We start from the raw sequence: 12,618 nt of genomic DNA on the forward strand, positions 1-12,618 counted from the left end.
GATAATGTTTAGGACTTTAAGAGGGAAAATGGAATCAGAGGTAGAGGCTCTAAAAAATCACTTTAAATGAGAGAAGGACCAAAATGAAGTCTCAGAAAAGATTTAAGATTTGAACTGGCAAAAACCAAAAAACAAAAAATGGTACAAAAACTTCTTCCCAGAGCCTGGTTATTGTTGGCAAGAGCCAGAGATTCTGCTGTGATGATCTCCTATGATGTCCAGAAGAAAAAATAAAAAAGATGAGAGTAAAAAAAAGACATAACTCTAGCCTTGAGTGGCACAGGGTTTTTCTTCCTCTTCTCCATCTTTAGTGTCTGATGCTTCCTATTATAAGCAGAAAGAATAAGTGATTTAGAGACAGGATTCCTGGATTTGTGTTCAACTTCAGTCTTCATAACTCCATTGCTAATTTTTGCCTTGGACCCATGACTGCTTCATCTTTGAATGCCCCAGATTTTCCAGTGCAGTACCCTCTGCATAAGTTTTTGTGATAGATAAAAGATAGATTGACAGATAAATTTCACAGGCTATGTATTCCCCTAATGATAATTTCCATTTGTGAGTAATATTCCACATCTAGAGTCCTCTACCGTCTGAACATCACCCTGTACTATTTTTGTTTTAATCTTCCCTATATAAATATATATATTTTCCTACTATTCAATTTCCCTGCTCCAAAACCTTAAATGCTTTCTATATCTATATTAAATTCTAGGTACTCTAGTCTAGCTTTCAAATGTCCCTCCTCCTTCTCTCCAGTGTCATTGCCCACCTGTCTTTGTTTTCTTTCTCCTTTATTTTCTCCAGATCATGGGTGTGTATAACATGTTTCCTATCTCGTTGAATTTCCTTTTTCTTTTAAACATAACTGAAGTGTCCACCATTCACACTATCCTCCTTCCTGTTCTTAAAAATTAGTTAAAACTCTCCCCTTCAAATTTTCATGCCTGCTGCAGTGATTTAGTGAGTGAATGAACACATCCAAATATTAGTAATTGTCTATACCACTTGAGAGAAATAAGATTTTTTTTTTAGTGTTAACTGAGACCACAGTTTATCGCTATACCTGTCACTGTAACTTATGTATAACAAGTGTTTAATAAATATTTATTTTTAATTTTCTGGTGAAACTGAAAACATAAAGATGCATTTTTATTTTCATTTGTCTAGATGGGAGAAGCTGTACGGGGACCTTGGGAATTATACTTGAAGACGTAAATGATAATGCCCCTTTCATACCTAAGCAGACAGTCGTGATCTGCAAAACCACCATGTCCTCTGCAGAGATTGTTGCTGTTGATCTGGATGAACCCATAAACGGCCCACCCTTTGAATTCAGCTTGGAGAGTCGTAATTCAGAAAGTCGGATAATGTGGAAACTGACAAGAATTAACGGTATGTGTTTTTAAACATTGCCTTTTTATTGTCAACATCAGGATGTCTAAAATACTTTTTTTTCCTTGATGAAACAAAAGAATAATTCTCTGTGTGGGAACCACTAATGAAAAAGGCACATTTCTCACTTTGGGTGTGACGGGCAGTGGGTATCTTTAGTGTTTGCCTTTAATCCCATACCAGGTTTCCCATAGTTACTTCCTGAATTTGCATTCCATTCAAAATGTCCACCTGCACAGATTCTTTTCAGAATAATGTCCTCAATCAAAAGGGAATCCCCATGATGTGGCAGATTGGTTCTGTAGGAAGTAGACTCTGAGTCAAGTATCTCAGGCTGAATGTTTGTTAAGAGATTTTCTTTGGATTAATAACTGTGAAAGGAGGGGAAGCAGGCTTGGGTAAAAGGAGAAGTCAAGCAGTACTGTAGACCAGATGATACCTTCAGCTAGCTTCATGGGGAATCTGAGCTAAATGGCTCTTCAGAGAGGCCCCTGTATCTCCTGCTCTCTCCCATTAGTCAGTGGATAAAAAGAAGAGCTTGGAAAAGAAGGCACTGAAGGTACTGATAACCTCCCAAGCAGTTGGGACAATTAGTCCTCTCTGTTGCAGGGAACCTGTGTCTACCAAGTTTCCACAACACCATTGCTTCTGTCTGCCACTGTGTTGACTTCTCACCTTTTTGTATCTATTGTGATCTCCTTGGGATTTTCTCCCAACTCAGTTCCCAGTCTGTATTTTAACTTCAGCCCAGAAAGAGCTACAGTAACAAGAATGGTAAAAGGTGGTCTCTCACCCTCTCCATCTTTGCATCACTCCCTACATCATCTCTTAACTCTTCAGTACATTCTCCAATCTCCTGCTTGCATTGCCCACAGATCATGAGGTCATTGCCTACCAGCTACACGATTTGGGACCTCACCTGTAAGCTCAGTGGGGTTTGCCATGAAATGTCCTTGAATGTTTTTCACCTCCATGCTTTCAGTAACTATCCCTCAATTTCCTATTATGACACATTACAAAGGAAAGGTTGTGAGAGAATGCAAAGGCAGAATGGGATGAGGAACAAAAACCAAGGATATATAGTAGTAACTTAAGGCACTGGATTTTGTGAGTACACAAGATTTTTAGTTTTTTAAACAATATACTGGTGTGTGTGTATGTGTGTGTGTGTGTGTGTGTGTGTGTGTGTGTAGAAAGGAGCAGTTTTCCATTGTTCTTTCTTAAGAAGAATTAACCTTATTCTTAGATTTTGTCCTTTCTACTTATTTTGATATCATATCATTTTAGTTTAAAAGGTATTGATAGGAGATGGTAATTTAAAATACATATGTATGTATATACTTAGCCAAATAAAACTTTGGCAGCAGGGTGTTGATCAAAACTTTGTTAGTTTTTCTGTTTCTGTGACACTATGGATTAATTCCAGGGCTTGTATATGGAAGGCACATGCTTTACCATTGAGTTATATAAGTTAGTCCCCAAACTTTGTTATTTCAAAGAGTTACTGGTCTGTGAATTCATACAAAATCTGGGAAACACCAAGTTAGTAAGAACATACCCTGTAGAAGTTTCAAAGTTTCAAAGTCAAGCAAAACTTAGTGTCAAATGCTGGTTGACTCTGACCATGCTATTTTTTCTCTTTGAAGCCCCTGGGCCGCAAGCAGATGGGAGGGCTGTGAATACCTGTGCTTTTTTCAGTCTCAATGAATGTTGTTGTCTGGTGTCAGAACAATAAGAAAACTGTAGCTCTAGGATGAAATGGCAGAATTTGCTGGTCCTCTATTGTCTTTTAGAGGTCTTTGGGTAGCATTCTTAAGATAGTGGACTTTTTGAGGTAGCTTTTAATCAGTAGAATCCAAGGTTCTAAAACAATCTATAGCCACAAATTGTGATGAAGCATTTGTGGTACAACTTTGCATTGTTTATCATCTCTCAAGCTTTAAAAAGTTGGCATATACTTTTGTGATATTACGGAATAAACAATAAGTGACAGCAAATGAAAACAAACTAAAGTTTCTCAACTGAGTGAAATTTTGAGAGGTAATACCTATTTCCGGGCAGTTGGCTGATTAGATGTGTTAGTGCTTTTGGAATGTATGAGTAGCAGCGAACCTGCACTCTTCATGCACTGTATATGTGTGGCATGCACTGATAGCAAAGCACAGGGAATGGACACTACTGTCCTGCAGCACTGCTGTCTCCGTGGTTCATTTCAGGGTTGTGTTTGGATGTTGCACAAGGCACTATTTAATGTCAAATGCAGGTGTCCAAAGAAATGGGCCTTTTACTTTTTGTTTTAAATTAGGATAGGAGACAGCTAACCTAACTTTCACTTTATAAATATTACAAACTTTTTTTCAGTAATAAGTGAGGAGGGACAATAAAACCATGAACTATTTTATTTTGCTTTATGTATGTTTTCTTAAAATTATATTTGAAGTTTGCTTATTATTTTAAAACCTTACACTTTTTAGAAATCATCTTTGGTAAGTATTGACTCATCCTAAATCTATTCAGATTTAATTTAACCCTTGGCTTTAATGAAACTTTGAAACAATCTTATTTTAGAATGATTAACCAAATGTTAGCTAACTTAAGTGAAGTATCTTTTAAGTAAGATTGTCTTTCATCTAGCCAAAATAGAATATTACAGTTTAGTTTGGTTGGCAAAGGGAAGAAGAATTGCTTTTTTTTAATACTGCACTTATTTCCAAAACAAGATTCATAGTGGCTTTTTATATTATGCTAGATGTCCATGGAATATAGGTAGTCTTAAAGCATTCTTCTGGGGAATAAGTTTTAATCTGAAAAAGCAAAGAAAAATGTAGTGTGTCATGGTAAGCAAGTTACTTTGATTTGGGACTATAAAAGCTGGTAGACAAAAATTGATGAAATAGTCTCACTATCTGATACTCAGTGAGAAAACTGGATAACCACATGCGAGAACTAAATCTGTAAACTTTATTTCTTCAGCAGTCATTTGCCTTATGTGAAATGATTTAACTTTTTTTTTTTTTTTTTTTTTGCTGATTGTAGCAGTGTTTTATTACTTTACCTTGTACTGCATTTTAGTGTTTAGAGAAGGAAGGATTGTAAGTAAACCTGTAAGTGATTCTGTCTAAGATAGTAATGAAGTTCTTGCTGGGGTCTTTTGGTCAGAATTTAGAATAAGTTGAAAAGTAACCCAAAAATACCTGTTGGGTTCATTGTTGTAGTTACAAAGAATCAAAACCTTTAGAGCAGATCTGTCATTTCTGGATTATATTGTGGTTTGACAACGGTTTTGTCTTTTTCCCTCCATGCTAATAAAAAAATAAGGATTTTCACTTAAAAAAAAAAAAAAAAAAAAGAACATCAATTACCCATGTGTAAAATGGGATTATTTTAGGAAGTAAATGAGGTAACGAATGAAATAGATTGTGGCACACTATGCATCATAGCTTTTTAAATCTCAATATTATTATTATTATTTCTTACACAATAGACCTAACACGTTAACCGTTGTGACTCTTAAAATCTTAATTCAAGGATTTCTTCACCTAAGAATTTAAATTCATATTTAGAGATTCAAACACTATCTAAAAAATTAGAGTGTCACGTTGGGTATTTAGGTAAGAGAGGGATTGTTTTCTGGCACGTGTCATGTACATTTACAGTTGTATTATGACTTTTGATCTGAATCCAAGATTTTATTGGCTTTTGGTCTGTTTTCTACCTTTGATACATCAAAATACATCAAAACAAAAAAAAATGTGCAGTTGGTCCCAGTGTCCTTTAGGATGAGGAGATGAGTTCCCACATCATGCCTTATGACCTGCAAATGCGTTCACAGTATGGTGTGTTCTGTGATGTCAGAATCAGTCTCTGTAAATCACAAATATTTATGTCTATTTAGCATGATCTATGAAAGCAAAAAGAAATGCAGCATCCAGAACTTCATACTGTTAACTCTGGTGCATCACCTATAAAAGGAAATGTACACTGATTGGTTTAATTGAAGACTTTGAAGGTATGCTAAAAAATCAACCTATTAACAAGTCTATTGATTATGAAAGCACTTGTTGATAAACAGATTCAATATATTATTGCATGAGTCAAAAGGTGTTTATATAAGAGGCAGCAGAGATAAACTTTTACATGCAATATGTGAGTTAGAACTATAGTCACATTTCCAGTCTTCTAGCAGCTGTGCCAACCACATTGGAATGACCTTTCGCAGGTAGATATGATAATTATTTGATAACTAGTTATTTATGCTCAAGTGAAGTCAATGACATTCTGTAACACTAATTTTTATTTATTTTATTTTCAGACACAGCAGCACGTCTCTCTTATCAGAATGATCCTCCATTTGGATCATATGCAGTTCCTGTCCGAGTTGCAGATAGACTTGGCCTGTCTACAGTCACTTCAATGAATGTCCTTGTATGTGACTGCATTACTGAAAGTGACTGCACAGATCGCTCAAGCCCAAGGGCTGGCAGCGGAGACGTAAGACTTGGACCCTGGGCCATCCTTGCAATATTGTTGGGCATAGCATTGCTGTTTTGTAAGTCCTTCCTTGAATTTAAATAAAGCCCTTTAAAGTAACTTTAAAGACACAGTCTTAAAATTCACTCTATTGCCTGTAGCTGATCATTTGTGTATAGCTGTGTCTATTTAGCACACAAATATATTTAACATCTATTTTAAGTGCACTTACGTATGCATAGCTCTAGTGTCTTCTACAATATAGAACTATAGCAGGTGGCATATATTTGTAGTATATTTACTTAAGGCAGATTTTTCTATTGTGTACTACAGTGTCAGGAACAATCATACTTTGAATGACTATCATTTAATACACACTCTTTAATTTCTGATTTATCTGTGTATTAATCATTTAACTTCATAAATTCACATTATTTTATGACAGTGTTAGGTAATGGACTTTCTTCTTCCAGGTATCCTGTTTACATTAGTCTGTGGGACTTCTGTGGACAGCAAACAACCAAAAGTACTTCCTGATGATTTAGCTCAGCAGAACCTAATTGTATCAAACACTGAAGCTCCAGGTGATGACAAAGTGGTAAGTCACCTGTCTTTGTAAAATAAAAACAGTGGATGAATTGGCCTATAATGTATACTCTTTCTGAAATTATCTTTTCTGAGTAAAGTTCTTTTGATATCAGGCAGTTTATCATAAAATGTCATCCATCCCATGGAACAGATAAAATGCCTTTGATTCTCATTGTGACACGTGGTATTTCAATGTGGTCAGATGGCGCTACTTGATAGTGAAAATTCTTTAGCATGTCATTATTACATTTTCAAACATTTCATGGTTTTTGTGTTAGGCTTGGTTTTTTGCATCTTTTTACACTGTTGCTCATTCAGTACAATGTTGCATTTAATTAGTCACAGATCACCAGCATAATTGTTTTACATTTTTTTCCCGGCAACAGCAATAACATCACTACAGGCTTTGATCATCCTGGGAAGAAGTTTAATGGGTTCTTTCTGGCTGTGATGTGGGTTAGAAAAGAGCCTGAGGCTGGGCATCTGAAAGAGCAATGCTAGCAAGTCTCTCCATTGCTCTGAAATTTTCTAGCCCAAAATGTGGAAGAGGAACAAATGAATTCCATGTAAAAAGCATAATTGATGATTGGAGCAGAAAGATTAAGAAAACAAAAGCATGACAGTATCTAGAAAGGGATTGAAAGAAATAACAGTGAATTGCCCTAGAGTGTCCAAAAACGCAACATAGAAAATTAATGGTCAAATCTTCGATGTTCTTGCTGATTTCTCTGCCTGATTTATTATTTATATTTATATAGGTTGCAAGGATTTATTATTGAGGCTAAAATTCTTATAGCAATGTTTTTCTTTTAATTGTAGTTGAAAGGAGCTAAATTAGACACTGAATAAAAAGGCTGAGTATTTTTTTTTTTCTGCTCTAGTTAGGTAAATAGAAAAGGATTAAAATAAGAAAGCACATACATGTGAGAGAATAGTGCTGGCATAGAGGGTGAGACTCCAGAAGAATGTAACTGAAGCTGTACAGAATCCTAAGAAGTTTTTAAAGAAGGCATATGCATTAAGCTTTCTAGCTTATCTCCAGGTGCCAACCACTGGCATCTGTAATTTGTTTATTCTGTGACGACACTGCATTCAATACTGCGATTGTAATACTCAGTTACTCGGGAGACCAACAACACAGATTTAGTTCCTGCCCTCAGAGAGCTTACCTTCTAACACACAAAACAAATCAAAGCATTATCTGCATGATGTTCTTTTTTTGTAATTCTCTTCTTCCTTGCTGTATTTTCCCAATGCAAACTGTTCTCATTTCAGTATTCCTCAAATGGCTTCACATCCCAGATGGTGGGAGCTTCTGGTCAGGGAATTTGTGGCACTATGGGATCAGGAGTCAAAAGTGGAGGACAAGAGACCATTGAAATGGTGAAAGGAGGACATCAGACCTTGGACACCTGCGGGGTGGCTGGGCATCACCACACCCTAGATTCCCGCAGGGGAGGACACGTGGAAGTTGACAACTGCAGATACAATTACTCAGAATGGCACAATTACACTCAATCCCGACTTGGTGAAGTGAGTTTCCCTAAGTATCCCACAAATCTCTGTTGATATGCTTCAGATTTGATAAATGACTCCCAACTTTGTGTTTACTTAGACCTTTATTTTCGATTGTGAGTCTACTTACTGGAATTTTCTTAATTTTGATTTAATTATGTTTGTATTTAAAGATTATTTACTTTTCCTAATTTTGTTTGGCTCTTATTACTCTCAAAGATGGTAAAGAATATTATCACTGGTTAACTAATTATTAATTATTACTCTTATTAATCATTACATAAGATGTGATGATTCAGTTACTCTCTTAAGACTTTGTGCTACTATTTCCCATCTGACAACTGGTGTCATGGAAGCCATAAGTGTGATACAAAGCAATACATGTGTGTACCATCACTATGCCTATCTGGGAATACATGAGCCTCCATCCTTTTGGGCTCAGCATAAAGATGCATTTTTCACCATTAGCCATCATTTTGAAATGGGAAAGCAATGGTTATTTAACATGAACACTTGTATATTTGCTGTCACATGTGTGACTTTTAGAGACATGCTATATGCTGAATTTATAATACGATTTTTATGATACAGACCAATCATGTGCATTTTTTACATGTAGGAATCCATTAGAGGACACTCTGTGATTAAAAATTAAACAATGAAAGGTAAATCAAAGCAATTATTTTTATGTTAGTAAGTTTTGGTGCTTAAAATAATAATAATAAAATATGTTTTGTTTTCCCCTTGGCAGAAGGTGCACCTGTGTAATCAGGATGAAAATCACAGGCACGCTCAAGACTACGTCCTTACATATAACTATGAAGGAAAAGGGTCTGTGGCTGGTTCTGTAGGTTGTTGTAGTGACCACCAAGAAGAAGATGGGCTTGAATTTTTGGATCATTTGGAGCCCAAATTTAGGACACTAGCAGAAGCATGTATAAAGACATGAATGTGTTTTTAATAAGTCAACAAAACTCCTTCCTTTTAATTTTAAACCAGGATTTAAAAAAATACAAAATGTTATGTTTGAGTTTTTTCTCCTTTTAATTTACAAAATCTCTTTGGCCAAAGACACATTCACAAAGAAACTGTAAATAAGTACACAATTTTTTTTGAATTTTGCCTAGTTTTTAATTACTTGTCTTTCACCTGTATAAATGTATTGGTGGAAAGATTAAGGAAATTTGCATTAGTGTTTACATTTGGGTATAATGACAGCAGCCAACTTACTGTGCAATAAAATTTAATTAACAGAGTCTATATTTATAGACTACATGAAGCAAAACCTAGTCAAAGATGGGAGAGAACATTATCTCCACTTAACTATTAATTATTTGTATGGTGCTTGGAAACTTGTTTTCCTCAACATTCTAAAATGTGTATATTACAGTCTTGCTCTTGTTTTATTCTTGTAATATGACCTTTCTTCATAATGTATGGGGAGATTTCTAACCAGATGTTAACTGTTATTGCAATCCCATTTTGGTGGAGTTTGCTTTTAGGTTTTATTCTATGTAGAGTCCTGCACTGAATGTACATTTTCTCTGTTACCTACATTGTCAGTGAAATTTAACTTTCAAAAAATGCTTTTAGCATGTATTTTTCCTCTCACTCCCTTTCTTTTTCCTTCTAGTCTGTCTTTAACATTTCTACTTGGGTTGGAAAATCCAAATATTTTTAAAAGTTAGTTGGTTTCTCTTCTCTTATAACGTGAATTATTCTTTTGCTGTTGTATGTAAGCATATGTTTCCTTGACTTTTCTTAAAGTCATTGTAATGGTAACTTTATTGTTTTGAGCATTTTGGTGATTGCTTCATTACCTCCTCTGCAAAAAAGCTTTAATTTTGCCATTTAAGCTATTTTATTAAAAGCAACATTTTATGTTAACAAAAAAGAATGGCATAATTAGAATTGGGATGTGGATATTTAGTATGTGATAACACATTTATAGTTCCTGTTTTTAATGCAAGGATATAGTTTGTAAATGCAAAATAGTGATAGTTCTCTAGGATAACAATTTTATAACTTTTTTGATGAGAGGACTAGCCATATCTGTGTTTGTAAAATTATTTTTAATATTTCATGATTGTAGTTTTGACAAATCATAGAAATGGGCCAAACTATTTAAATTTTTAAACAATAAGACAAAATTAAATTTAATAGCCAACCAAATTCTAGGCCAAGTTTTATGGCTTGTTTCAGTCAATGAATTCTCTATGTGTGCTAACTGTATGGGCATTGTAAATGCATTTCTAATATTTATGACTGTTAATAATGTGCCTGTATTGAATTCACAAGGTTGACTTATGACAGTTATTTTTCGGAAGGAGCATTGGGTGATTGTTTAAATAACCACTTATCTTTTTAGTAGTTTCATTATTCCTTAGTCAAAAAATATAGCCTCCCAGAGTTATTTTTAATAAATTATGTACAAAATTCTTGCGTATTATTAATTACTATAAAGTAAACTAGGCAGTTTTTGAAAATTATTGTGAGTTTGTTAATCTTGGGTTTGATATGAATTTAAAGGATTGTGCTTTTCTGATGTAAAAAGGTGAGTCCCTTTTCTAAACAGTTTTTAGAATTTAGAGTCCGATTTGGGGAGCTCTTTGGTGTATTGTTATTACACATTTGTATAATATTACTATTTTAAAGTCTAATGCTGAGGTATTGGGTAGTTTGTATACTTTCTCTGTGTCTGTTTTTTTCATCTTAAAATGGGGGATACTAATAGAAATCCTTTCTTCAGGTGGTTGTAAGACACTTGAATAAAAACTAGTTTTTAAGCATGAAAGCCATACAGAGTGGTCTACCTAAAAGGCACTCCTGATAATGATAAATAATTTTAAATAAGTCACATACATAATCCATTTCATATTCACAAAAAAAATCAACTAAGAAAATACGATGTTTTGGAAGTATGGCTCAAGTGTTAGAGTGCTTACCTAGTAAGCATACGGCCCTAAGTTCAAACCCTGGACCACAAAAAAATTCCTAGATTTCTGCTACCTGGCCCTTCCTCACCCACTCTCTTAGCTGTCCTGTTGGAGATCAGCAATCACTGTGGATCATTGACAGTCACCATAGCAACCCTAATTGCTAAGGCTCCCTATAAGGAAGATTCCCTGATCAAAGTCCCAACCCCACCCTTTCTACCTGTGGGTTTTGAGACACCACTTAGACTTTCTATGCCTAGGTTCCTGTACTGAGGGAGGTTAGAAGACTACATGAAAAGACTGTTCTCAGAGTTAAAGGAGTTATCTCACTAAAGGCTGACATAGATTTGCCTTCTGTGCACCTTAGCTACTGCCATTGTTAAAGTGAGAAGAGAACACATTAGAAATGATTGTAGCTTCCTTCTCTACTCTGCTTTTCAGCCGTCAACTTGGAATATGGCTCCTGTTCATCTCTCTCAGAAGCCTGACCAGTATTTTAGCTGTGATTCCTTTGGCATCTTCATGGCTCAGTATGGTTTCCCTGTCTCTCATTCTCGGTATTCATGAAACTACATCTTACTCATCTGAAGTATGATAAATTTTGAGACAACTGAAAAAGAAGGTAAAATTTCTAATCAGCTTTCATTTGCCTCAATGAGACAAAATTCTTAGGGATTTCCCCAAATAAATGGATGGTCCTTATTTACTAGGAGGAAGGCAATGGAGATCTGTTAGTTCGGTGCAGTTTTTCATTTATTTTTTTGAAACACGGTCTCATTATGTAGCCCAGGCTGGCTTCAAAGTCATTCTCAGCCTCCCAAGTGAGGGTCAGTACAGTTTTATTTGAGGTCTCCCTGTAATCATTTTTCATTTTTTGTTTTTCTTTTGGTTTGGTTTGGGTTTTTTTTGATCCTCATCTTAAGACTAGTTTTTACCTCTTAGGCAAAATCTGATTTCAACTACAGGCTTCCTTTTAGTCTCCGTCTCTACCCCTATTTCTGGGTTCCAGATTGAAGTCTCAACACCTGATTTTACTCTGGTCAACTCATTTCATAGCATTTTGAGAAGAAAACCCCTTTTCTTCTATATGCTTAGAAATTCCTAAAATAAACATGTTGTCTATGGAGACCAATTCTGATACAGCTCTTGTGGAAGATCATTGTTAACTGTCTGGCACTTCAAGCTCATTATGTATAAAGACAAATATGTTATGCTGCCACATCAAATGAGGGCCTCCTAATTTCCTATTGAAATGTCTTCCTTCTAGTTTCAAACTTAGAATCCTTGATTTCTCTCTCTTTGCCTAGCACATCCTGTTTATTGCCTCAAACTTTTGCCAAATTTTATGAGTTTTAAACACACAATTTCATTCATGAACTAATTCATTTGTTCAACAGTCATTTAATACCTTCCTAGTACAGTCATGCATGGTCTTCTGTAACATACACTATAAAGACTACACTAGTATGAGAAAATACAAGATGAATCAGCTCCTCTCCCCACCCACATGCTCTAGTGCAGGTCAAGACATGGTGGATAAGAGTAAGGAATGGGCTACTGCCTGTAAAACACATCATATGATGCCTGGTGCGTATTAAGTATTCAACACATGTAAGACAAATTCCAGATGATGCAAACAAACTTGTACTGTAATGAGTGAACTCGTGTTCCTGCACACCCAAGTGTTCATGGGGATGAAATATAACCCACTTCT

The 12,618-nt window shown here is 35.3% G+C and overlaps 1 protein-coding gene across 2 annotated transcripts in view; it reads left to right on the forward strand.

The window, feature by feature from the left end:
- Dsc2 (desmocollin 2) overlaps window positions 1-10,762 on the forward strand; it is a 34,013-nt gene extending 23,251 nt beyond the window's left edge. The window contains exons 12-17 of one of the 2 annotated variants that reach the window (XM_020153676.2): window positions 1,171-1,395; window positions 5,708-5,944; window positions 6,339-6,463; window positions 7,729-7,986; window positions 8,588-8,633; window positions 8,720-8,857. In XM_020153676.2, coding sequence (XP_020009265.2) covers window positions 1,171-1,395; window positions 5,708-5,944; window positions 6,339-6,463; window positions 7,729-7,986; window positions 8,588-8,623 — 881 coding nt within the window. In that variant the 3' untranslated portion in view covers window positions 8,624-8,633; window positions 8,720-8,857. Of the gene's footprint in view, window positions 1-1,170; window positions 1,396-5,707; window positions 5,945-6,338; window positions 6,464-7,728; window positions 7,987-8,587; window positions 8,634-8,719 lie in introns of both variants that reach the window. The other variant, XM_074070096.1, reaches the window with a different exon arrangement.
- Window positions 10,763-12,618: the final 1,856 nt, after the last annotated feature.

Source organism: Castor canadensis, chromosome 4 (assembly GCF_047511655.1).
Source record: "Castor canadensis chromosome 4, mCasCan1.hap1v2, whole genome shotgun sequence".
Classification (NCBI taxonomy): domain Eukaryota; kingdom Metazoa; phylum Chordata; class Mammalia; order Rodentia; family Castoridae; genus Castor; species Castor canadensis.